This window comes from Microtus pennsylvanicus, chromosome 6, assembly GCF_037038515.1.
Source record: "Microtus pennsylvanicus isolate mMicPen1 chromosome 6, mMicPen1.hap1, whole genome shotgun sequence".
NCBI classification, from domain to species: Eukaryota; Metazoa; Chordata; class Mammalia; order Rodentia; family Cricetidae; genus Microtus; species Microtus pennsylvanicus.
This window is the reverse complement of record NC_134584.1, coordinates 84,832,734-84,858,923: the sequence shown is the minus strand read 5'-3', so window position 1 is coordinate 84,858,923 and position 26,190 is coordinate 84,832,734. Positions and strand designations below refer to the sequence as shown.

Genomic DNA, 26,190 nt, shown 5'->3' with positions numbered 1-26,190 from the left:
CGGTAGCCATTTTACTGTACAAATCAGCATTATTAAGTCTACATATTATTCAAATTTCACCACTATCCAATAGGTTGTGTGTTGTTCCCCTGCCCCATCTCTGCAGCTCTCTTTGTATTGCTAGGGATGGAGCTAAGGCCCTGCACCTGATAGGCAAGCCTCTTAAACTTTTTTTAATCTTGTAAAATTGAAACTCTACACTCATTATAGAGTATCTTTCCATTTCCCACTTTCCCAGACCGTGGCAACCACCTCTTGTCTCTGGAAATTGGAATACTTTTGGAATCTTCAATATATGGGAGATAGCCGGGCAGTGGTGGTGCACGCCTTTAATCCCAGCACTCAGGAGGCAGAGGCAGGCGGATCTCTGTGAGTTCGAGACCAGCCTGATCTACAAGAGCTAGTTCCAGGACAGGCTCCAAAACCATAGAGAAACCCTGTCTCGAAAAACCAAAAAAAAAAAAAATAAAAAAAAAAATATATATATGGGAGATAATTTTATTTTTATAACAAATTGAATACTACTACTTCTAGTCATCTCTATTTTGATTATTTTTATATGTAATAAGTATAATAATATTACAAAGCTATTATAATTATTTTAAATTTCCCCAGGTCCTTTGACACCTTTAGTCTAGAAGACCTCTATCTTTTTTAACAGGTGACAAGAGCCAGGAGGTGGGAGTCTGTAATCCTTATGCCCCCCCCCCCCAACTCTGTGCTTTCAAAAGAAAGCTTCTTGTTTTTGTTTCCCCCTAATGTGCTTTCCCTGTCACTCCTCCTCCCTTGTCCTGGGGCAGAAGCCGTGTTCAGTTTGAAGAGCACAGGTAGAAGATGGAATTTGTAGTCTGTAATTTGCTCCTTGAAAATCAGGCCGGGTAGGTTTTGAGGACCATGGTTCTAGGAACCTGAGCACAACCTGGGGCTCCTGGTTTGGCCTGGAAATAGGCTCAAGTGTTCTTCAGTCTCTGCTTTGCCGTGTTTCTCAGCGTGCCCTAGATGGGCTGCTGGTAGCCCAGCGTTGGAGCCCTTGTTTCCCGTGTATGCATGCATGAGGTTCTGGGTTCCACCTCAGCATTGCACAACAGAGGCAGATAAGGACCAAACTGGTGAATGGGGTTGCAGTTCATTTGGTAGAGACTTTTCCTTATGTGATTGAATTCCTGGCACGGAATAAAGCCAGGCAAGCTGGCACATGCCCTTAGTTCTAGCTCTGTGGGAGATGGAGGCAGAGGATCAGGTGTTCAAGGTTATCTTCAACTACATAGTGACTTTGATGCCAACCTGGGCGAGAAATCCTGTCTCAAAAATCCAAACCAAACAGAATAGACAAACAAACAACAAAACAAATCCCCCCAAATAAACAGAAAGCCAAGGTGACCTTGGAGGGAAAAGTTATTTCGCAGTGTTTTGTTATTCCCTATTGACATTTGTCCAGTAGCCCCGAGACCATCGTTTTGGGATGGGAGCATCCACTATCGTCTAGCCCAGTTTTCAGAACTCTCGGTGCAGATCAATAAAAATGGGAGCTATCCTTTCAGTTAAGATCTTGGGGAAAAGTGTCAGATACCAACATTGAAGAATAGATTTCTGGAGTGTTTGACTCACATGCAGGAGGCCCAGGGCTTCATCTCTAGCACTGCGGAAACCAGGCATGGTGGCTCATGTTTTGGAGGGGAAGGCATTGGGATTAGAAGTTCACAGAATTTTTTTTTTTTTTTGGACAGGTTTTCTCTGTAACCCTAGTTCTGTAGACCAGGCTAGGCTCGAACTCAAAGATCCGTCTGTCTCTCCAGGAGCTGGGTTTAAAAGCATATGCTACCATGCTTAGCTAAAAATGTAATTTAAAAAAAGCAAAATAATAGATGTTTTGAAGGACTGAGTCCATTCTTTACCCGCAGGCAGCCTTCAGTCCTTGGGAAGGCCTCTCTCTCTCAAAAGGCTTCTGTTCTGTGGACACAGTGAGATGGCTCATCTGGTAGAGGTGTTTTGTTTTTTTTTTTTTTTGAAGGCCTGCTTGAGTTTGATCTCTGCACTCTGCACACAAGGTGGCAGGAGAGAACTGACTTTCTAGAATACCTTGAATTAAAAAAGAGAAAGACTTTGTCCATAGACAGACACCTGGGATACTATGATGCACACTGGCTGTTTTGGACTTGGTGATGCTGAGATGGAACCCAGGATCCTGCACTCAGCTGCACCTCCAGCCTGAGGGGCAGTTGATATGATAGACTTGGTGCTCAGGGGCTGGAAGGATGGATCAGAGGTTAAGAGCTCTTCCAGAAGGTCCAGGTTCAGTTCCCAACACCACAGGTGTCTAACCTGTCTGTACCACCCGTTCGAGGGCTCCAGCACCCTCCTCTGTCCTCTGGACATTGCATAAACCAGGTGCACGTAATGTGCATGCAGGTCAGCAACTCTAAACAATGGTTCACGGTCAGCCAGTGACAACAGGGAAGAGCCAAGGCACAGTGGACAGGATTCGACCTGGAGGAGATAGATACTGTGGCTTTTTGATAAATTTCCTATCAGCTCGGTTCATAGCTTATCTAGTAAGAAAGAAAATCCTTTCCATAGCCTAGGCCTAGCTGAGGTGAAACTTCTAGAACAGGTTGGATGTGGGCTTGGTATAAATCAGCAGGGTTGGTATGAAAGCTGCTTATCCTAGGCTCAGGTCTTTTTTTTTTTAATTAGTGTTTTTCCACTGGAGATGACATTGGAGATGATCCCTGTGGTAGCCGAAGCCTGCTACTGTGCCTTGTAAATCTGCCTGTGAATCTCACAAGAGTCTGTCCTTGTAGGTCGAGCCTCTGTAGCCCAGACTGGCCTCAAGCTCATGGAATGGTGTGACTCACCATACTGGCTATAAAGGTACCCATCTTACAGATCATTCTGGACCAGTTCATTACCTTGCCTCAGGCAGGTGTCTGCTTGGCTGGCTCCCTCCAGGGGTTTGGTATGAAAATTCTCAAAGTCAAGAGGCATTTAAAAAACTTACTGTTTTTAGATATTTCGTATTTTTTAAGATTTATTTATTTATTATGTATACAGTATTCTCAGTACTCTGCTTGCAAACCAGAAGAGGGCACAGATCTCATTACAGATGGTTGTGAGCCACCATGTGGTTGCCGGGAATTGAACTCAGGACCTTCGGAAGAGCAGGCGGTGCTCTTAACCACTGAGCCATCTCTCCAGCCCAACTTATTGTTTTTAATGTTAGACATTGGAACCCAGGGCCTTCTGTGTATGTGCTGAACAAGTGCTCTACCACTGAGCCGGATCCTAGCCCTTGATTTTAAAATTAAAACAATTATTATTATTATCATCATTGTTTGTGTGTTTGTATATGCCACACCTGCACCTGTGCAGAGGCCAGAGGGAAGGTGAAGGTGTTGGTGCATTTTACTATTATTGGCCTGAGTTTTGAAGCAGGGTCATTTCCTGAATCTGGAGCTAGGCTGGAGGCCAGCAATATCCAGGACTGCGTCTCTGTCCACCATAGCTTGGGGCACAGGCTTGTTATATTTTGTGGGTTCTGCGATCCAAACTCAGTAAGTGCCTATAAACCACTGTCTGTCGCTCTGGCTCTCCTGTTTCTTTTTTCTTTTCTTGTCATTTCCCTTCTCCCTTCCTTCCTTCTTTTGATATAGAGTCTCAGTGTGTAGCCTTGGCTGACCTGCAACTTGCTGCTTAGATCAGGCTAGCTTCAAACTCAGAGCTCCACCTTCCTCTTAGATTCTTAACCAGGGTCTCACTGTGTAACCTAGGCCGACTTGAATTTGTGTTCTTCCTGACCCGGCCTTGATTGTTGGCATTACAGGCATGTGTCACCATACTTGGTGCTCTGAGGCAATTGTTCAGAGGCAGAAAGCTGGTGGGTGGTAGGTGAAGGGAAAGGAGACCTGTGTGCACGCCGAGGCAGGCGTGAGGCTGGGTGCTGGGTGATAGGTGAAGGGAAAGGAGACCTGTGTGCACACGGAGGCAGGCGTGAGGCTGGGTGCTGGGTGATAGGTGAAGGGAAAGGAGACCTGTGTGCACGCCGAGGCAGGCCTGAGCCTGGGTGCTGGGTGATAGGTGAAGGGAAAGGAGACCTGTGTGCACGCGGAGGCAGGCCTGAGCCTGGGTGCTGGCATGGCCCTTTGATGCAACAATGGCTTGACTCCGTGGATTGGCTAACTCTCAGCTTGTCTGTGCTTGCTCCTTGGAACCAAACCTGCTTGGCTGTGAAAGGACCATGAGTGTTAGCGAGCAGCGTGACGAGGTTAGGAATACCGTCCAGGCTGTGCGTGCAGGAGACATGTGTGATGTGTCTAGGTTCTTGTTTTTGTTATTTTTTTGAGATACTGTTTTTAGGCAGCCCTGGCCTGGAGTTCACAAGAGATCGGCCTGCCCTGCCTTTCAAGCGCTAGGATTAAAGTCACGAACCTCTACGCCTGGCACATTTCTTTTTAGGTTTCTTTTCTGTGCTGGTGCAGGTGTGTGCTGTTAGCTCTGGTTGCTACTACGAGCCTTTCACCTCGGACTGTGATCACAGGTGTGGCTCATGCCCTGGGCAGGGAGTGGTTCAGTTTACCTATCTTCCCTGCAGAATCCTTAAGATGGTCCTCTGCTCAGCATAGCCGGGCAGGTGATTGCAGCATGAACACTTGGACTGTACAGGTGGGAACTGACCCTGGGCAGGGGCTTTCCCTGGGCCAGTCCCTGACTTGGGTTAGCTGTATCTGTGCTGATTCTCTGCCCTGGAAAGACAGCAAGACTGTAGGCTTTGTAGCAGAGCTAGACTGAGATCCTTCTCTGCCTCTGGCAGGGGTGAGCCCATGGACACATAATTTTATTTTTATTTTATGTGTATGGGTATGGGTGTTATGCCTGCCTGTATATATCTTTTTTTTAAAATATATTTATTTTATTTATTTATTATGTATACAATATTCTGTCTGTGTGTATGCCTGCAGGCCGGAAGAGGGCACCAGACCTCTTTACAGATGGTTGTGAGCCACCATGTGGTTGCCGGGAATTGAACTCAGGACCTTTGGAAGAGCAGTCAATGCTCTTAACCGCTGAGCCATCTCTCCAGCCCCTGTATATATCTTTGAACCACATGAGTGTCTGACGTCTTTGGAGGCCAGAAGTTGGTGGGCATCCGATTCCCTGAAGTTGGAGTTACAGACAGTTGTGAGCTGACATGTGGGTCCTCTGGAAGAGCAGCCGGTGCTCTTAACCTAGCTAACTAGCTAGTCCTCATGGGCAAATTTTTTAACCTCTAGCCTTCTTATCCTGAAATGACATAATGGGTTTGAAGAGTGTGTTTTGGCCCTTATTGCATTTTCAAGGACATCAGGTTGGCAGCTTAGTTGGCCACTGAGGGGATGTTCATGCCTTGAAAAGGGGCTGGTACTGCAGTCAGCTCCCTACCCCCTGGCCTGCCCTGATTGCATCTTGATGAGGCTCAGGGATAACCATCTCTACTATGGTCGTCCCTTCCAAGTGTTTGTGCTCTGGCGAGCGTTAGGTGCAGTGTCTACTTAGCTCAGTACCTGGCATTGCCCAGCACCTGCACCTCAAAACTTTGGGTCACGCAGAGCAGAAGAGACTTGAAGAGAAGGTGGATGGATGTATATGGAGGAGGTTGAGTCACAGTGGAGAAGGTGGGGAGACTGAAGGACTCTGGGAGGAGCTGAGCTGATGGCCGTGATGTGCAGTTGTTAGCTCAGTTTTGCTATGGGTAACTTAGAGGTCCCCAGAGCCCAGCAGAACCCTGCTTCACTGACTCCTGAGTAGAGAGGAGCTAGTGGCCTGGACACACTGCCCACTGTGAAGAGCTGCTCCAGAACAGACTTCTAGTTCTGATAACATTGTTGGCTTTGGTTGGGACTCCTGCCCTTTGACAGGCAGGTCTGGCTGGGTGGGAAAGCTGGTTGGTCAAGTTCAGGTCTTAACACCTCATGGTGCTATTGATAGTGACAGATGAGAATGTTTTAACAGTTGGGGATGCTCGCTTCAGCTATGAGAGTGTAGCTGGCCATCATAGTCATTGTAAAGTCCTCTAACATGGTGCATGTGCTCAGTGCCTTCAGTTTCTCTTTTGTGCCCTCCACCTTTTTAACAGACAAGGTCTCCTCTGCAGCCCTACCTAGCAGGAACTCCTTGTATAGACCAGTCTGGCCTTGAAGTCCTGGAGCTCTGTCTGCCTCTTGAGTTCTAGGATTAAAGGCTGGCACCACTACATCCTGGGACTGGGGAGGAGTCCAGAGGCTGCAGCATGCTAAGCCTGCTCTTCCGCTGTTCTTCACTCCGGTCCTTCTGCCCATACTGCTGTGGTCTAGCCCTGTCACTTATGTGAAGAGGTATGGTTCTCATCCCCACTTGACATATGGGGAAACTAAAGCACAGAATAGTGAAACCATGCTCATAACTGTCACGTGGCAGAGTTCAGGTCACCCTTGGTGATGATATACTGAGGGAGTGGGCATGTGATTGTAAAGGACATGGCCTTTTGGGGCCACCTGGGCTGTCCTTAGCATGGTTATTTTTTTTCTTTTTTCTTTTTTTTTTTTTGGTTTTTCGAGACAGGGTTTCTCTGTGGCTTTGGAGCTCTTGTAGACCAGGCTGGCCTCGAACTCACAGAGATCCGCCTGTCTCTGCCTCCCAAGTGCTGGGATTAAAGGCGTGCGCCACCACCGCCCGGCCTTAGCATGGTTATTTTACCTTGACTTTTCTCAGGTAGGAGGCTAAGATAAGAATGCCAGTGCCTGGGCCTGAGGGAGGGAGGTACTGGGCACTCTTCCTGGCTGCAGCCAAGTCCCCGGTTATAAATCACTAGGTAAAGGGAAGTCTGTGTCCCTGTGTGTGCCTGCAGTGCCATGCTCCTGTGCTCCCTGCCCGTCATGACGCTGGGGAGTACACTTGCCTGGAGCAGCCATGAGGGCAGGAAGGATCTGCCATTCAGCTGTCTGTCTTTGTATTTTGAGACAGAGTTTCTCTGTCTAACAGCCCTGGTTGACCTGGAGCTCATTTTGTAGACCAGGTTGGCCTTGAACTCAGAGAAATCCCTGCCTCTGCCTTCAGAGTGCTGGGATTAAAGTTATGCTGACCACATCTGGTTTTCTTTTTGAGCCAGGTTTTCACTGTGAAGCCCTTACTGGCCTGGAATTCTCTGTGTAGCCCAGCTGGCTGGCCTCAGACTCAGAGCTCTTTCTTGTCCCTGTCTGTTGAACGCTGGGGTTAAAGGTGTGACCACCAAGTCTGACCTATATTTTGTTTTTCTTAGCCATTTGTACTTCCTTTGAGAAATCGTCTTTTTATTTCCTTTTATTGATTGGATGACTACTAATATCCTCTTGAGTATTAATGCTCTGCCAGATGGATGGCTGCTGCCAGCATCCTGCAGTACTTAGACTACTGGTTTGGGATTGTCTTCATCCCTGGCCTGTCCCCTTGTCCCAGTCCTTACTCTGAGCCCTGCTGAGAGAGCAGACACTGCCTAGAACCCAGCCTCCTTGTGGGAGCCGATGTTGCCAGGCTGGGGGGACACGGCATGAGTTTGTAGCTTCCCTAGGGATGTGTGGACTTTATACCAGGGATGATGACACTCTTACCTATTGATTTGCCTAATGTGTAACTGTCTAGGGCAGGTTATTTTTAAGTCCTTGGGGGTCCTGGCATAGCCATTGTACTAGAAAGGCACAGGGCCACTGTTCCTTATTTTCAGCCTCTCCCAGCCTTGCTTGCAAGAGAGAAAAGTACTGGAAATAGGTTGGAAGCTGTACATAGCTTTCGCTGCAGGCGGAGCTTCTGTCCTTTGAGTGTGTTCAGGGTACCCTCCTGGTGCCTTCTGAATCTCTTGCCCCTGGCCCGGGGTGTGGGCATCCCAGTCCGTCAAGTCAGGTAGGGAAGGAAGTATGCATGGCGCAGGCAGCCTCTGGAGCTGGAGGACCCTGCCAGAGTCTGACCCACGCGTGCCGTGTAGATGGTGGGTGGAGCTCTGGTTGTGAGGGCCTTGGGGAAGGTCACTTTGAGGGTGCTGTCAAAACACAGTACCAGAATCTTTAGATCTAGCAGAAGCATCACTTTGTCACTTGGTATCCTGGGGACTGGTTCTAGCACCCCTGAGGATGAAGAAAAACAAGCATTCTCAAGTTTCTTCTAAAGCTGTTGTGATCTTCACTTAAGGAATGTGCAGGTCTTCTGTAATGTCAGGACATAAGGGTAAGGAAAATGTGCCCATGCTCACTGTAGGTGTTTTTATTATTTTTTGAAGTCAGGATATTGCCTGTTTATGGTCTTGAACTTGTGATCCTGTCTTGGCTCCTGCGTGCTGAGATTATTTCTGCTGCATACACATACCTTTTGACACAGGCGTTCTTGTAGCCCAAGCTAGCTTTGAACACATTTTGTAGCTAAGAATGACTTTGAACTTGTGACCCTGCTGGTACCTTGTGTGCCAACATGCACTGTTTATTTGGTGCTGAAGATGGAGCCCTGGGTTTTGTGCTGGGTAAGCACTCTACAGAGCCACATTCCCAGCCCAAATGGTGTAATGTTTGAGAGTTTTCCCTTTCTTTCTTGATCTCCTTTTCTCTCCCTAGTGTGTATGTGTCGTGTCTTGATCTTTTCTCTCCCTGGGGCCGGTGTGTGTGTGTCTGTGTGTCTGTGTGTCCTGCTCTGACTCCCTCCTAGTTTCCAGCTGACCTCAGAGCTTGTGGATCTCTTGGTGATGAGAGTCTGTTTCTGGCCGCTGACCCACAGAGCACAACAAGGGTAAGTTCTCTGGGCAGCCACATGATCCATCTCCCTAGAATCCCCCTAGAGGGTGTGGCCCAGGGTCAGGGTGCATGGCAGCTCTCACTGTGAGTGTGCTCAGCGTAGTCTGCGTGGGTTCCTGTCCCTGTGAAGACAGTCAAGCCTCACTTTAGTGCTCTGGAGTTTGCCGTTCCTCCCCTTTCTTTACTTTATTGGTCTTTCTTTTTCAGTATTAGAGCTGGAGGCCTGAAGGGGGCCTTGAATCCCCTGGGGTTGGAGTTACAGGACATTATGAGCTGCCATTCTGACTTGGACACTGGGAATGGAACTCTACAGGAGCAGCAAGCACTTTTTTGTTTTTTGAGACAGGGTTTCTCTGTGCAGCCCTGGCTGTCCTGGAACTCACTTTGTAGACCAGGCTGACCTCAAACTCAGATCCTCCTGCTTCTGCCTCCTGAGTGCTGGAATTAAAGGTGTGCACCACTGCCTGACTCACAGCAAAAGTTTTAGTGTTAAGTTGGGAAGCATTTTATTATCAGTTTAACCTTCCCATTGATGAGGCTTTCCTGGAACTTACTTATCCCAGTATGGCCTTACTGTCTCGGTGTCCTGAGTGCTAGCCTGACTGACATGCTTCACCTTGTTAGCTCTGACATACATACTTTGTTTTTTCTGAAAATGGTGCCATGTACTAGTTAGTGGTGCTCCAGGGGCCAGGAAAAAGATACCCCTCCCCCCACTCCTACAGCTATACCTTCCTTAGTCCAAGGCTCCTGGTCCTTCTACACTGTCTTTGCAGCCACACTTGCTCCACTGGTGTCTTCCTGCCCCCAGCACCCAGCCTTTAAGAGGCACTTCTGGTTCTCTGCCCTCTCTTTCCCCTGCTGAGGGAAGGGTCTAGGCTTCTGGGCTGTGGGATTTTCTCACCTAGACTTCCCTGAGGAACACTGGAACTGAGGTCACTGTGAAGGAGGCCACTACAGTCAGCCTCAGCAGCTGAGTGGTGCAGTACCAAACATTGGCTTGACGCCTTGGTCAATCCTGAAGCTGCCACAGGGCTGGCATTAGGGCTGGACTGGGACTTGAGCCCACTATGAGTGATGTCAACCATCCACCCACCTACCCTCCCTCCCCTCTTCTTGAGAGAGTCTCACTGTGTAGCCCAGGATAGCCTCATAATCACGACAATGCTACCTATACCTTCTCAGTGCTGGGATTAAACTCTTGGCTTTCTCCCTGTAGGTCAACTCAGTTTCTTGAACTTGCCAGCCTTTTATGGTAGTTCTTTTGAGATGGGTCTGGCTATGTAAGCTAGGCTGACTTGGCAATCCACCTGCCTCAACCTTTTAGGTGTTGGGTATACCAGTGGCCCTGGCTGTGGACATCTCCTTCGTAGATAACTCAGGAGTGTGCTCTGAGGAACTGTGGAGTTTACTTCACTCTGTTCTTTCCCTCCTCATTATGTCTGTGAACTCAGCTGGTGGTTGCATTAAGAAGGAGAAGAACCTGCTGTGCTGGTAACAGACAGAGGACCAAGAGAGAGCAAGCCTGGCCTGTAGCAGAGCCTGCCTTACAGCCACAGTCTCCATCTGATCTGCAGGGAAGGCTGGCCTGGTCGTGAAGTGCTACTGGGTGCTGGGAGGGAGGGGAGAGAACCCAGCCTCAAGGTAGATGCCTCAGCTTCTCTAGAAGCCACTGATGATGTCGTTTTAGCCTCCTCAAGTCTCCACACCACACCCATTCCTGGCGTGGTTTTGTTTTTTTGTTTGTTTGTTTTTTTTTTTGAAACAGGGTTTCCCTTTGTAGCCCTGACTGTCCTGGAACTCACTCTGTAGATCAGGCTAGCCTGCTTTCTGAGAGCTGGAATTAAAGGCAGTGGTATTTTGTTATTAACTTACTGTTCAGATGTTATAGACTAACAGAATCCCATCAGTGTTTACATAACATCTCCAGAACAGTAGTCTAGAGATAATTTCATTTACAAGTACTTCATTCCAAGTCACCTTTAAAGTGGTGGTGGGAGGGCCTGCAGTGATGGCTCCACATTTAAGCACTTGTTGCTCTTACAGAGGACCTGAGTTTGGTGTTTACAACCATCTGTAATTCTAGTTCCAGGGGATATGACACCCTCTTCTGACCTGCATGGGCACCAGGAACATACATTGTACACATGTAAACATTAATGTTTACATGCAGGAAAACACTCATACATATAAAATAAATAAATATAAGAAAAGGTGGTGGGAGGGCTGCTGAGATGGCTCAGTTCGCGCCCCTAGAACCCAAGTAAAGATGGAGGAGAAAACCAGCTCCACAGAGTTGTCCTCTGACCTGCACACCTGCTCCTTAATAAATAAATGCATGAATAAATAAATAAACAATAATTGGGGGCTAGGGAGATGGCACAGTTGGTAAAGTGTGTGCCGTGCAAACATGAGGGCTTGAGTTGCATCCTTAATACCCATGTGAAAACGGCGTATGCATGCCTGTGGTCCCCATGCTGGGACTCCGTGGCCAGCCAGACTGTTGGGATCAGTGAGCTGTTGGCTTGTGAGAGGCCTGTCAGAATAAGGTTGAATAACAACTGAGTTTGTCTTCTGTCCTGTATAACTTCTGTGACAGCGACACACAAATATCCATGTGTAGCCTCCCCATGATGAGGTGGGGGGAAAAATCACTTAGAGAATAGGGATAATACTCTTTTTTTGGGGGGGGTGGTGGTGCTGTGGATGGGATCTGGGGCTTTGTGTCTTCTAGGCAAGAACCCTACCACCTCAAGCCACACCCAGAGCCCCATCCAGATCCAGGTGTATTTTTAGTTTTTGGTTTTTCGAGACAGGGTTTCTCTGTAGCTTTGGAGCCCATCCTGGATCTAGCTCTTGTAGACCAGCTGGCCTCGATCTCACAGGGATCTGCCTGCCTCTACCTCCCGAGTGCTGGGATTAGTAAAGGCATGTGTCACCACTGCCTGGCTCTTTATTTTTGAGATAAAGTTTCTGCCATGTAGCCCAGAACTTGAGATCCTCTTGCTTTAGCCTCCCAGTGTCGGAATGCGTAGCTTCCAGGTGTTCACACGTGTGTGTACTCACACACACACACACACACACACACACACACACACACACACACACATGAAACAGCAGCAACAAAACTAATCTACACAACTGGAAATGAAAAACTCCAGACTAGCAAAACAAATAGTGTGCCCAAACCTGAGTCTCGGCTTTAGCTTCCCTCCAATCTGAGTCCTCTCCTGTTTAATGACAGGCAGTGAGTGCCTCCCTCTCCTCAGCCAACTTGACTGTCTCTGTCCTTTCCCTCTGCCCTCTGTCCATCTGACTGCAGCGCCCCCCTCAGGCTAAAGCCAGGCTGCCATGCTTGATCCGAGGAGGGTCTTACCCAGTAGCCCTTCCTCAGCTGGGTCCCTGAGGCCCAGGAGCAGCTGGGGTGTCAACTGACAGGCCTGGAGGGGTGTTCCAGAAGTCTGTAGACCCAGATGTTGCAATTCCATTTGCATACATGTGTCTTGAAATAGGCTTTTTTGATTTTTGTTCCCCAAATCAGTTAAAAATGTTAGCAAGTGGGCTGGAGAGTTGGCTCAGTGGTTAAGAGTGCTGCCTGCTGTTCCAAAGGTCCTGAGTTCAATTCCCAGCAACCACATGGTGGCTCACAACCATCTGTAATGGGGTCTGGTGCCCTCTTCTGGCCTGCAGGCATACACACAGACAGATTATTGTATAGATAATAAATAAATAAATACTTTAAAAATAAAAAAAATGTTAGCAAGTATGTAAGCAAGCTTGTTAGTCCAGCACTCTAGGCTGAGGCAGAGGGAATGAAAATTTAAAGCTAGCCTGGGCTATATAGTTAGGGTTTTTTTTGGGGGGGGTGTCACAAAAGCAACAGTGAAACCCCAGTAGTGGCCAGTGTTGACCTGTTAGCCAGAGCTAGCCACTTTCTTCATTAAAGCCGTCATCTCCCCATGTCTAGCACTGCTGTAATTTTGAGGGAATTGTTTTCCCAGCCTTGAGCTGAACTCTGTCCCCAGACTACTAACTCTTTTTTTTTTTTTTTTTTTGGTTTTCCGAGACAGGGTTTCTCTGTGGCTTTGGAGCCTGTCCTGGAACTTGCTCTGTAGACCAGGCTGGTCTCGAACTCACAGAGATCCGTCTGCCTCTGCCTCCCAAGTGCCCGGCTCTATTAACTCTTTCTAAAGGATCCTTCAAGAACTCAGGCCAGAGCTGGGGTCACCGTGGTGGTGCAGCCTTTAGTCCCAGCACCCAGGAGGCAACAGAGCTCTACAAGCATGGCGTACAGAGCGACTTCCAGGTCAGACAGGGCTACACAGTGAGGTCCTATGTCAAAAATCAAAACAAAATTAAACTCAAGCCAGGCCTTACTCTCCTCTGCCCAGAGCTCTCCATAGCTCCCACTCACAGTAGAAGACCAAATCCTTAGCCCCCTTGGGACCATCTGCCTGTCCCCTCCTGTTGACACCTCTCCATTCTGTCATGCACATGGCTCCAGGCCACGCTTCACTTCAGGGCCTCTGCACAGCTCCTCTTCCCTTGAGGATGGCCGCCTGTAAGCTCTTACTCCTTCAGGTCTGGGAGTGCCATCCTCTCCCTCTCACCCCAGCAGAATTTCACCATGTACTCTGTAGCCTGGCTGGCCTGCTACTCATGTGTAGGCCAGGCTAGCCTCACACTCTCAGCTCCACCTGCCTTTGTCTCTTCTTTACAACATTATGTAGAAAAACTGCACCTGTCTCACTCAGGCTCTACACCCCTTTCTCCTTTTCGTGCTTCGTTTTCTGATGCCAAACTGCCTTCTCGTGTTATATAGAACTGTTTACTGTATTCATTTGCTTGCTATCTCTCTTTTATACTGGGGCTTGAAGCTAGACCTCATATATACTTAGCAAGCTCTCCTTCCCTGGCTGAATCTCCAGAGAGCTGAATGGGCCTTGATGTTTCACATGCAAAAAGGAATCACTTTCTTTAAGAATGAGTTGTGAGGGGCTGGAGAGATGGCTCAGTGGTTAAGAGCACTGGCTGCTCTTCCAGAGGTCCTGAGTTCAATTCCCAGCAACCACATGGTGGCTCACAACCATCTGTAATGAGATCTGGCGCCCTCTTCTGGCGTGCGGGCATACGCACAGACAGAACATCGTATACATAATAAATAAATAAATAAATAAATCTTTTTTTTTTTAAAGAATGAGTTATGATGCCAGGCCGTGGTAGCAGAGGCAGGCGGTCTCTGTGAGTTCGAGGCCAACCTAGTCTACAGAGCGAGTTCCAGGACAGGCTCCAAAACTACACAGAGAAACCCTGTCTCAAAAAAAACCAAAAAAAAGGAGTTGTGAATTAGGATCCTAGAAGACTGTTTGGCGAACCGAGCTCTGGGCAGACTCACCTGCCTGCTGGCATGGGTGGCGACAGTGGAAGGTTGTGAATCCTCCCGGATCGGTATCTTTGGCTTCCTTTAGCTTCCTGGCTTGCCAGAGTCTTCCTGCCCAGAAATGGAGAGGGTCTGTATTAGATCACCAATTACAAGAGTGTTATAAGTGTGAAGGCCTGGGTGCGACTTGGGAGGAGGGCAACTGCAGCTCCCACAGTGAGGCCACGTCCAGACTAAGGAACAAAAGCCTTGTCCTGGCTGGACACTTGTGCTCCCCAGCTGCAGTTTCTTATCAGCAGGGTGATGTCTCAAATCCAGCAGCCTTGTGAGAGCAGGAGGGCAAATGTGCACTGCCTGGCCATGCCCTTGACGGAAAGGGAAGGGGAGCAAGGGAGGACTTCTGGGTGGGCCATATCAGCATGATAGGGGTGTTAGGAGATGGCTGCCCCATCTGGCCCGGGGCGGGGAAGAAGTGTTTTATTTTTTGCTGAGGATAAAACCCCTGGCCTTGCATACAACTAAAGCACCGCTGTCCACTCGGGAGGCAGAGGCAGGCGGATCTCTGTGAGTTCGAGACCAGCCTGGTCTACAAGAGCTAGTTCCAGGACAGGCTCCAAAACCACAGAGAAACCCTGTCTCGAAAAACCACAAAAAAAAAAAAAAGCACTGCTGTTTATGGAGATATAGCCCAGGAAGATTTCTCTCTCTCTCTCTCTCTCGCTCTCGCTCTCGCTCTCTCTCTTTTTTGTAGTGCTAGGAATTGAGTTCAGGTTGTTCTACCTGTGAAGTGTAGGTCTCAGCACTTTCCATGGGAGTTCTGAAGCTATAAATGCTAGGCAGCTGTTGGTGGCAACTAGGGAAGGGTTCTTCTGTCAGTCCACTGGGTGGCGCTATAGCAATCTTTTTCTTTTGTGACAGTATTTTGCTGCGTAGCCCAGGTTTGCTTTGAATGCAGCTTGCTCTGCCCCAGTGCCGGGATTCTAGGCGTGCACCACCGTGCTTAGCCCACAGCAGTCTTTGTGAATTTCCATGCAACCCCACCCGAGAGTTAGAGCCTCCCATATACATTCCCCTTTGCCTGTCTGACCTTACCTAGTGTTGGAGACACCCCTGCTTTCCCAGACTGGAGGGTGGCCTTTGCCTCCTGTAGGAAAACATGGGGTTGTTGCTCCATCCTGCCTTTGGCTTCTCTGGTTTTAGGTGGCCTGGGTATAGCTCACTGTGCCGGACTGGGTTAGCAGAGGTAGGTACATAGGGTTCTGGAGTCAAGAAATATGGGTCAGCCCTTGCATTCTGTGTAGGAGACTGCCCCTTTAAGGTAAGGTGTGCTGTATCCCCTCCACCCCCCTGTCTGTGTGTGTGGCTGTGTGAGTTGCCTTCTGGATAATTGGATCTTGGATGCGCTTTCTTCCTGCCTCTCTGCCATGCTGAGGATGTGACCTAGGAACCTTGCATATACTAGCCAAATGCTCTACCCTTCATCCACATCATTTTGTTTATTTTTATTTATTTAACCCTTGGTGGTGCTAGAGGTCAGTGCAGCTTTTTGTTGCTTTTTGAGATAGAATCTCACTATGTAGCCCTGGCTGACCTGGAACTCACTCTGTAGATCAGGCTGGCCTCAGATTCACAGATATTTATCTTCCCCTGACTTCACAATACTGGGTTTAAAGGTGTACACCACTACACATAGCACAAAATAACTTAAAAAATGTTGGCAGAAGCAGAGGCAGGTAGATCTCTGAGTTCAAGGTCAGCCTGGTCTACCTGGCCACTTCTAGGCCAGTCAGGGCCACATAGTGAGATCCTTCCTCAAAACAAAACAAACAGAAAAGAAATCTCCAACAGAAAAAAAATTGTGTGTGGCTTGGTGGCAGGTATCCCCTGCTGAGCTCTCTCTGTAGTCCTGTCTCCGTCCCTCCCCCACTTCACTGCTGCGGGCCCCTGCACTTGGTGCCAGTCCTGAATTGAGAGTCTGTGGACATGGTGTTCAGACCCTGGCTCCTGTCACATTGCCACAGGGACTGGAGACCAAGGCCTGGTTACAGGCCAAGTATAGGTGGCCAGTGTCTCTGCCATTCCTGTCCTGGGCAACCTGTTCCCAGTACTGGTAGTGAAGAACCTGCTCCCTTGCCCCTGGTGCAGCCTGGAGAAATGAAGCCAAATGCCAAGACCCTGGGAGGACGAGTTTGCTAGAGCAGGTGCAGCCTGGATGGCTTTCTGGCAGCCACATCCAGTCACCAGCTATCGTAACATTAGGGTTACTGGGTATTTCTGGAAAGTAAAAGGGAACAGAAGCCAAAAACATTGAGCTAGAGTCTCAGGTGAACATGGGGAAGCTGTCTATCTAACTGGTAAACTGTCTGCCCCGTGTTTACTTAGGCCAATGTTGGATCAGGTCTCTGTCCTCTGGGCTCGCAGTATCCCTAAGAAGAGTGCACATACCCTCATGCCTCATGGGTGCTTACAATAGCTGGCTGAAGGACCAGCGGCTCTGAATCTTCCCTGGGGTTCCTGGTAGCCACATGGAGGTTCTGGCTTTGTGGCTGGGTTGTCCTGCTCTGTGCATCACTGAAATCGTACATGGCTGACATCCTGGCTCAGGCATTTAGTCCCAGGTGACCAGGTTGTGCTTCTCAGCTTGTGGACCCTGCTTCCTCATCCGAGGTGTCAACGTGAAGCCTGCTGTGGTTGTTTAAATGACAGTGGCCCCCCCATAGGCTTCCATATTGTAATATTTGGTCCCTAGTTGGAAAGGGTTAGGAGGTGTGTCATGGGGCGGGGCACCTTGAGGATTCAGAAGCCCTCACCACAGGCAGTTAGGTTTCTCTGCCTCCTGTTTACATTTCAAGATGTAAATTCTCAGCCACCGCTCCAGCACCACGCCTGCCTGCCTGTGGCCGTGCTCTTTTATAAAAAAACCTTGGGCATAGTCTTGGTTCTAACACAGTAGGAGAAGAGTAACCTAGACACTCAGTTCCTGTGTCCTCAGGCTATTGGGCCACAAAAGGAGAGGCACTCCTAGGCTGTTGTGTCTGGGCAGGGTTGTAACTGTTTGCCAGTGTCCCCATCTAGAGCCATCGAGCAGGTTCCATAGTTAAATGCCCAGAGTTCTAGGTGTGTATGTTAGTGGCTGACTGGAAGACTGGGTGGCGACACCGAGCTGCTCTGTAACGTGAGTTCCTCTGCCATGGCTTTGCTTACAGGCAGGAGGGCCCACATTTGTGAAGAGGGCATGTGCCTTGAGTCCTTGTGGCATGTAAACATTGTATACCCCACTCTTCCAGCCTGGCCTTCATGGGACTGCTCCTTCCTGCTGGGCTCAGCGGTCACTCTGCTGCCTGTCCCCACTCTGAGGCTCTCTTGGGATCTGTTGCTTCCACTGTCCATCCAGAATTCAGCCATCATTCACCCTCTCCATCTTCACTATCGTGGTCTCCTAGCTCTGTCTCATCCCCTCAGACTGTTTGATGAGCACTGGCATGATACTCTGTGTGAGTCCCTTTGGAGTCCAGGCAGGAGCCAAGGTCCTCCCCATGGCCGCTAGGCCTTGGACAGCTGGGTCTCTCCCTTCTCTGGCCTCCTATTCTTTCTCATGTTGGTCTCCTCCCTGCTCCTCAGGCATACTGGGCACAGTGCTACCTTCAGGCCTTTGTCTTTGCTGTTGCCTCTGCCTGGAACTTCTTTTCCTAGATGGGAAATGGCTGTGTCCTTCCCCCAGGGCCCTTTGCTTACTCAGAGAGGTCTTGGCCAACCATTTCATTACTTCACATCATTTTTATCTTTATTTATTTATTTGTTATTATTATTTTTGTGATAGGGTCTTTCTGACCTGGACCTCTGTTGACCTGACTGACCTTGAACTTTGGGTGGTCTTCCTGCCCCTGCTTCCGGACGATAGGGTTATTGGCAAGTGCTATCTTGGCACTGCAGCTCTGTCCCTGTTCTCTACTTCCCCATCTTGGTTTCCCTCAACTCTTGGTGACAATACAAGTTGCTGCAGTTTGTCCTTCCCCTTGACCCTGCTCCCTAGAAGTGAGGGAAAGACTTGGAAGTGTTTGTTCTGTCCTGAGGTCCTGGGAGGGAGAGAGTAGGGAGGCTGCGAGGCTTCCCAAGGTCTCTCTGATGCAACTGGTAGTAGAGTGAGTTTGGGGCTGTGTGGGTCCCAGCCTGCTTGACCATAATGGTTAGGACAGTATGCTGGCTTCTCCTTCCACCTGTTGGCCAAGGGGACAGTGGAAAGTATTGCTGCCTCTACTGGCTGTCACCGCCCCCTTTCCTCTCCTACCCCCACAGGGCCCCTTGTTACTTGTTTTCTGCTCGCTGCCACCAGCTGGGTGGGGCATAATTCTTTCAACCCTCTGATCTTGGCTCCCTTGCACACCCGACGCCGTTCTGCTACCGCAGTCCAATTATATGATATTCTTGTGCGTTTTCTCTTTTTCTGAGACAAAGTCTTGGTATGGCCTCCCATATTCTGATCCTCTGCCCTCACCTCCCAGTGCTGGGAGTATAGGCATGTGCTACCATGCCTGGCCCAGTGTTTTGGTAGCATTTATTCTAGATGGAAGATGTTAAATGTTTCTGTGCTTTTCTCTTTCTTTTCTTTCTTCTTCTTTTCTGTTATCTCCAATTCCTATGCTAACTATGGGAGGTGGCAGTTGGAGAGAGAGCCCCCCCTCCCCTGCAGCTGAAAAAGTGGATAGCTTGTCAAGGGCCATATAGCTGGGAAGTGGTCTTTTTAAAGCTCAGTGCCCAGGGAGTGTGTGTTGCCACCTCTAGGCTATGCATCTCTTGTGTCACCATTGAGGGATACTTTGAGGGCTGGAGCCTGGTGAGCTGACCGTTCTGTCAGTGCAGGGTACTTCAGAACCAGGCATGTAAGGCCTGGTAGCCCAGAGTGCTGTGTAGGCTCAGAAACATCCAGGGAGCAGGGGCTCATCCCACACGGCTGCCTTTGATGTGGTCTGGGACAGAATAAGCCTCCTGGAGAGGTGAAAGAGCAGCCAGACTAGGGTGGCGGGAGCTGTGAGGGGTTATTGCTGAGCTCTGCTCCACCTGCGGCCACTGTGGGTGCTAGGAAATGACAGCCAGGCCCAGGACAATTTATCGAGCACACTGCAAGGGGGTGGTGGGTCACATAGGAACTAGAGTACCACTTGCAGCCATACGATATTTTTTGAAGACAGGGTCTCATGTAGCTCAGGCTGACCTCAGACTTCGTACGCTGCTAGAGTTGTCTCTGAACTGCTGATCCTGAGTCTATCTGCTGAGTGTTAGGGTCATAGGCGTTGCCACTGTGCCTGGTGGGGTTGCTGTTTTAAAACTGGTGGTGGGATGAGACGTGTCCACTAGCCCGGGGAGGGAGGTGGGAGCCCTGCGGTGGTGATGCAGAGCAGGCTTCTCTGCCTTTGCGGTGCCCTGCTAGGCTGGGACCACCTTACGAGTGCTGCTTCCCAGTCTCAGAACCAGGAACCTCCATTTGCCACACAGTGGAGTGCCAAGGCCTGCTACACCACACCACACCACACCCTGCCCCTGCCCCCATCCTTTAGGGTGGGCTGCTCCCTGCCTCTCAGTTTGCTTTGCTGTCCTTGACCTTGGGCTAGCAGGAGTTGCTCTTGGCTGGGCCTGGCCTTGTTATCTCAGTCTCTGGGTGAGAATTCTTCACAGACTAGTGGAACTGTCATCGCAGAACCATGGGGGTGCCCTGTGCCAGGGCTCCTGCCCTTGTCTTTGACCCTGTCCTTTGTGCTTTCAGCAGCAGGGGTCCCCCCAGCCTGGGGACTCAGGTTAACCTTCTGGGCTGTCCTTATCTGTAGCTCTCTAATAGGGTTCCCTTCCTTAGCTCAGCTGTGGTGCTTCCTCCCCAGGAGGGGCCAGAGCCTGCTGGTTGCCTGCCTTCAGGGTTCAGGACCCCTGGCTGGGGCACCTCTCAGTACCCTGCTGTGCTCTCTGACCCCAGACCTGGATGCCCTTCAGGGTTGTACTTTAAGTTGGCCTTTGTGTGTGTGTGTGGGGGAAAGGGGGGTAGAGGGGTGCAGGACAGGGGTGGGAGAGGGAAGTGCAGGACGGGGGGGGGGACAGGGGTGGGAGAGAGAAGTGCAGGACGGGTGGGAGTGGCAGTGGCTGCGGAGTGGTGTGGGGACCAAGGTCTAAGAGGTGCACATAGATTTTCCCCAGTCTCCGTCTTCTGGAGAGGGGAGACCCCCACCTGGAGACCACAACCCTGGAGCTGTGTTGTCTTTTTCTTTTTGTTGAACACTTTGCCTGTCTGTTGCCTGTGGGGGTTGGGGTGTAACTCAGGTGGTACGGTATCTGCTCACACTGTGAGAGCCCCTACATACAGTCCCAGAGCTTTCGGAGGGGTTGGGGTGTATCTCAGGTGGTATAGTATCTGCTCACACTGTGAGAGCCCCTACATACAGTCCCAGAGCTTTCGGAGGGGTTGGGGTGTATCTCAGGTGGTATAGTATCTGCTCACACTGAGAGCCCCTACATACAGTCCCAGAGCTTTCGGAGGGGTTGGGGTGTATCTCAGGTGGTATAGTATCTGCTCACACTGAGAGCCCCTACATACAGTCCCAGAGCTTTCGGAGGGGTTGGGGTGTATCTCAGGTGGTATAGTATCTGCTCACACTGAGAGCCCCTACATACAGTCCCAGAGCTTTCGGAGGGGTTGGGGTGTATCTCAGGTGGTATAGTATCTGCTCACACTGAGAGCCCCTACATACAGTCCCAGAGCTTTTGGAGGGGTTGGGGTGTATCTCAGGTGGTATAGTATCTGCTCACACTGAGAGCCCCTACATACAGTCCCAGAGCTTTCGGAGGGGTTGGGGTGTATCTCAGGTGGTATAGTATCTGCTCACACTGTGAGAGCCCCTTCATACGGTCCCAGAGCTTTCGGAGGGGTTGGGGTGTATCTCAGGTGGTATAGTATCTGCTCACACTGTGAGAGCCCCTACATACAGTCCCAGAGCTTTCGGAGGGGGTTCCTGTGACTGTAAATAAAAGTGCACAGTTCAGGGGGGTGTGGTAGGCAACCAGTTCCCTGGCACTTCGGAGGCTGAGGTAGTGTTTTGAGTTTAAGGCCATCCTGGGTTAGAGTCAGATCCTTTCTCACCTGAGTGCCACCCCACCCCAAAAGCACACAATCATGGCCTTCAGCACATTTCATTGTGCAGCCCCACCTCTGTGACTGGACACCTCTGCATCACCCGCAAAGAGCAGGTGTCCTTTAGCATCTCCTCCTGCTGCCCCCCCTCCCTGCTGGGGATACCAACAGGCTGCTGTCTGCCCTGGTCTGGTCCTTGGCCCCTCTGAACCTGAAAGTCTGGCTTTTTTCACCCAGCCAAACCTCCTTGCTGCACTTAACATAGCTTTTATCTTACTTTTGATTTTGAAATCCTTTTAGAGACTCTGGGAGTTGAAAAAAACTCAGCAAGAATGACCTCTGGCCCGCTGGGAGAAGGCGGCTGTGGGATCTGAGCAGGACGGGGAGGCCCCTGACTCACCTGCTTCAGGCAGCTCCTCTCCTTGTGGCTTGGGGTGGCTGCTCAGTGTGGCCCCTCTCCATGCGGCTGTCCTGCCACTCACTTGTAGCCAGTTGGTGCACCAGGCTTCCTGGCCTTGATGCAGAGAGCCCCAGCTAGGGGAGAGTAGGGTTTCAGCCCTCCCCGGCAGCTGGCCCAGTAGGGAGAGGGGCTGGTTGTATTTTAAGCTGTTGAGTGGTTCAGCAAGAACTCTGTGGCCTTCTCTCCCAGTGGACATTGTGCCGCCTTCCTGTGATTCACATGGACTCCGAGCATGTGCATTGTGCTCGTGGGGTCCAGCAACTATTAATACACCTGCAGCCCAGGGCCCTGCCACCTAGCCCCTTCCAGCTCATTCCTCACGTTCTCATTCCCTCTTGTTTCTCTTTAGTGGGGTCCCAGTGTATGACAGCTCTTAATCTGTATTTTCCTTGTGGGGTGCAGTCATCTGCCCCTCAGGCCACAGGGTGAGGCAGTTTGCAGCTGATAGCATGTGATCTCTGTGCTGTGTCCATGATGTAGCATGGCATGTATGGGCAAGCAGGCCTGGGCACCACTGGCTGCATAGGAGCCCTGCTCTGAATTCAGACCCAGGCTCCTATAGGGCTACCTCACTGTGTAGGGTCACCTCCATGGGGCCTTCCTACATATACATGCACACACGCACATACTTCCCTTGTGCCAGCACCATATTGGTCCATGCACATCCTCTGAGGGACCCCTAGCAGGCCAGGCTGGGGACAGGCCCTAGGATTCTGTCTTGGCCTTTGCTCTTGGGAGCATGAAGGTGACAGTGGCCAGCTTCTCTGGCCTGTGATGCCCTCTCCTTCAGGAGGAGAAGTCGCAGATCCCCTCAGGGCCCTCAGGCCTCTCCCGGCCAGCATGGGCAGTGCAAAACATCATGCCAGCAGCCTTCTCTGACCTTCTGGGGCAGATGGCTCAGATCCCCTGGGGGCTGTCTCCTTACTCTGTGCCTAGCACCACTGTCTAGCTCTAGCCTAGAGCTTCTCCTTTGGGGGCTGCAGACCCCAGGGGTACAGGCAGGCCTGGGTTGTGTGTTGAAGGCTTTGGAGCAGGACTCATCCACGGGTGAGCACATTGGTGTTGGCCTGATGTGGCAGACTGCTGTGCAGCTGGTTTTGAACCACGTGTGTGAGGAGGTGGGTGGAGGGGGTAGAGGGGGTGGAGGGCTTTGCTCACTCTTTCCTCTCCATACTTAGGAATGGGACTGCACCAGTGACTCTGGAATTTGTCACCTCCCTGGCAACACAAATGCACAAGGGACATAATCCAGTGTCCCTTACAGCTTAGAAGTGGAAATGGGTGATCTCTCTCACAGATTCTCAGGATAGCTGGCATTTCCCCTGGCCTAGTAACCCGTCAGCCAGAGCTGGGCACTGGGGCTGGGCTAGCCACCCCTGCACAGGCTGTGGGACTCTTTTCCTTCTCTGGGAGATCTTGCCCCTGGCACTTTTGAGGGTCTGTGGCCACTCAACTTCCTCTGTAAGTGTAGCCCCCAAGGGAGGACTGTGGTGTGGCTCCTCTGGGGGACTCGGCTGGGATGGTTTTATATTTAGCTGGGCTGGGCCCTGGTGCCACTCGGGTTACATCTGGCATTGAAGCTTGGCTGGGCCTGGTCAGACATAGGCTTCCTTCCAGCACCGCGGCAGAATTTGATCATGCTGCCCAGCCCAGCTCAGAGCAGCTTTGTGAGGGGAGGTCGGAGGTGGGGGCTGGCGGCTGGCAGTGGGCATCACAGCCTGGTAGGCAGAGAAGTAGGGCCGGCAGTGGCATGGATATCAGCTTGAGCATGGTGTCCAAGGAGGCCCACCAGGGCCTCGATGGTCTTCCCATGCCCATGCCACACAAGGTAGCCAAGAAGCATAAAAAGGCGGTTCTCTTCTTCGAGGTGGAGATTCTGGACGCGAAGACGAGGGAGAAGCTGTGCTTCCTGGACAAGGTAGGACTGTGGCCCTGGTGGTGATGTGCTAAGAGCCTGCGTTCCGGTTCCTCAAAGCTGTAGGGCTGTGGTCCCCTTGTCCTTCAGAGGGCACACAGGAGTATTACCTTTATCTAGAGCAGCAGTTCTCAACCTGTGGGTCTTGACCCCTTTGGGGTTGCCTATCAGATAGTCTGCATATCAAATATTTACATTATGATTCATCACAGCAAATTACACTTGTGAAGAAACAAATAATTTTATGGTTGGGGTCACCACAACATGTATTAAAGGGTCACAGCACTAGGGAGGTTGAGAACCATGAGCAGTCGTGGCCCCTGCATGGGCTGGAAGCTGGCTGCCTGGTAGGGGAAGGGACAAGGCAGCGTGGAAGGGCCCTGTGTCTGTAAAGGAGGTGGAAGCCAGATATACCCCACTGAAGCCAGCCGGCTTGGGACCTGCCTGTGCCTGGCACCCCTGCCCCAGATCCTGGGTCTAGGCTCTCTTAGGGCTCTACCCTGTTTCCTGTCAGGTGGAGCCTCAGGCCACCATTGCTGAAATCAAGAACCTCTTCACCAGGACACGTGAGTCTGAACCCCACACTTCTATACCATCCTGTCAGTACAGTGGAGCAGTGAGTAGGGCCCGTCCTAATGGGCAGGTGCCCCCGTGTGGCCGCTAGCAGGAATGCTCTTGTGTTATCCAAAGGACAAAATCCTATTGCTGTTTGGGCATGTCCACTGTGCACAGGGTGGGAGGAGCCCAGGGTCCCAGAGTTCTGGGAACCTTGAGAGGCAGGCTGAACCCAGTCACACTGGGTGCTGCAACCGTTCACTTTCTCCTAGCAGATCCTCAGTGGTACCCTGCCCGCCAGTCCCTCCGCCTGGACCCCAGTGAGTACAGCTGTCCAGCAGCCTTTCCCTTGGGCGCGTGGGGTCAGGAAACCAGGGCAGCACCTGATACTGACTGATCTCTGTAGAGGGAAAGTCCCTGAAAGATGAAGATGTCTTGCAGAAGCTTCCTGTGGGCACCACAGCCACACTCTTCTTCCGGGACCTGGGGGCCCAGATCAGCTGGGTGACGGTGAGCCCTGAGCCCTGAGCCCTTCCTTGGTCTCTGCCTCCAGCTGCCCTAGGGCTACTCACCTTGTCTCTGGGTACCCCCAGGTCTTCTTGACTGAGTATGCTGGGCCCCTTTTCATCTACTTGCTCTTCTACTTCCGGGTACCGTTCATTTATGGCCACAAATATGACTTCACATCCAGTCGGCACACGGTGGTGCAGTGAGTAGAGCCCAGAAGAGGGTGGGAGGGGAGAGTGGAGGGCTGGATCAACCCCAGCTGAGTCAGCTACTCCCCCCCCCCCCCCAGCCTCGCCTGCATCTGCCACTCATTCCACTACATCAAGCGACTGCTGGAGACACTCTTCGTGCACCGCTTCTCTCATGGAACCATGCCCTTGCGGAACATCTTCAAAGTGAGCATCCTTACTCTTTTGGCCCTGCCCACCGTCAGCACCTGCCCACCCCAGGCTAACTCAGCTGCTCTCTTTCAGAACTGTACCTACTACTGGGGCTTTGCTGCATGGATGGCTTATTACATCAACCACCCTCTCTACACACCCCCTAGTAAGTGGAGCCAGACAGCACCCTCACCCTGTGCCCTCATCATGAACCTTCTTCTTATGGGGCTCTTCTTCCTGCCTTTTCTGCAGCCTACGGAGCCCAGCAGGTTAAGCTGGCGCTGACCATCTTTGTGGTAAAGAGGCTGGGGCGGCAACCAAGTGTGGTGAGGTGAGGTGGCTGGGTGGGGTGAGCCTAGGGGCTCTGGACTGACCCTGTTCTCCTTGATAGATCTGCCAGCTCGGCAACTTCTCCATCCACATGGCTCTTCGGGACCTGCGGCCAGCTGGTGAGTGGCCGGCTGGGGCTGGGGTTGGGGCTGGGGAGGCATCTGACTTACCCTTGTTTTGCATGCCAGGGTCCAAAACCAGGAAGATCCCCTACCCCACCAAGAACCCCTTTACCTGGCTGTTTCTGCTGGTGTCCTGTCCCAACTACACTTATGAGGTGAGGACTGACTCCCTTCGTCTTCCCAGGGTTGGGTGGGTCGTGGGGAGAAGTGAAGCTTGAATGGGGCCACTGCTGCCTTCCCTGCCCAGAGATACGTACGACTCTGGGCTTCCCTCTGTGTCCTCACCCTGATTGTGCTGTCCACAGGTGGGGTCTTGGATTGGCTTTGCCATCATGACACAGTGTGTTCCAGGTGAGTCCCTTATACCCGTGCAGTGCCCTACCCTTCTGGCTGGGCATCCCTATTCTGATACCCTGTTTTGTCCACAGTGGCCCTCTTCTCCTTGGTGGGCTTCACCCAGATGACTATCTGGGCCAAGGGCAAGCACCGCAGCTACCTGAAGGAGTTCCGTGACTACCCACCCCTGCGCATGCCCATTATCCCTTTCTTGCTCTGAGCAGTTCTTCACGGGTTCAGCCAAGTAGCACTCTGCCCACTGCCCCACTGCCCCGGGGTAACCGTGGTTCTCCAGCAGCGACAATAAACCTGTTCACCCAGCTGGA

At 51.0% G+C, this 26,190-nt stretch overlaps 1 protein-coding gene and 1 long non-coding RNA gene across 6 annotated transcripts in view; one reads left to right on the top strand and one right to left on the bottom strand.

Annotated features, from left to right (window-relative positions):
• LOC142852140 (uncharacterized) overlaps nt 1-21,759 on the bottom strand; it is a 25,273-nt gene extending 3,514 nt beyond the window's left edge. For all 4 annotated transcript variants that reach the window (XR_012910926.1, XR_012910925.1, XR_012910928.1 and 1 more), the window contains exons 1-2: nt 21,660-21,759; nt 14,161-14,256 (exon numbers count right to left, since the gene is read on the bottom strand). This is a non-coding gene — a long non-coding RNA (uncharacterized LOC142852140). The remainder of the gene's footprint in view (nt 1-14,160; nt 14,257-21,659) is intronic.
• Nucleotides 1-26,190, top strand: part of Tecr (trans-2,3-enoyl-CoA reductase) — a 27,265-nt gene extending 1,075 nt beyond the window's left edge. Inside the window, exons 2-13 of one of the 2 annotated variants that reach the window (XM_075976616.1) lie at nt 23,587-23,637; nt 24,149-24,200; nt 24,465-24,509; nt 24,596-24,699; nt 24,783-24,898; nt 24,986-25,091; nt 25,170-25,242; nt 25,329-25,372; nt 25,468-25,525; nt 25,595-25,683; nt 25,834-25,879; nt 25,957-26,190. In XM_075976616.1, the coding sequence (XP_075832731.1) occupies nt 23,587-23,637; nt 24,149-24,200; nt 24,465-24,509; nt 24,596-24,699; nt 24,783-24,898; nt 24,986-25,091; nt 25,170-25,242; nt 25,329-25,372; nt 25,468-25,525; nt 25,595-25,683; nt 25,834-25,879; nt 25,957-26,084 (912 nt within the window). In that variant the 3' untranslated portion in view covers nt 26,085-26,190. Of the gene's footprint in view, nt 1-23,355; nt 23,638-24,148; nt 24,201-24,464; nt 24,510-24,595; nt 24,700-24,782; nt 24,899-24,985; nt 25,092-25,169; nt 25,243-25,328; nt 25,373-25,467; nt 25,526-25,594; nt 25,684-25,833; nt 25,880-25,956 lie in introns of those variants that run through there. The other variant, XM_075976615.1, reaches the window with a different exon arrangement.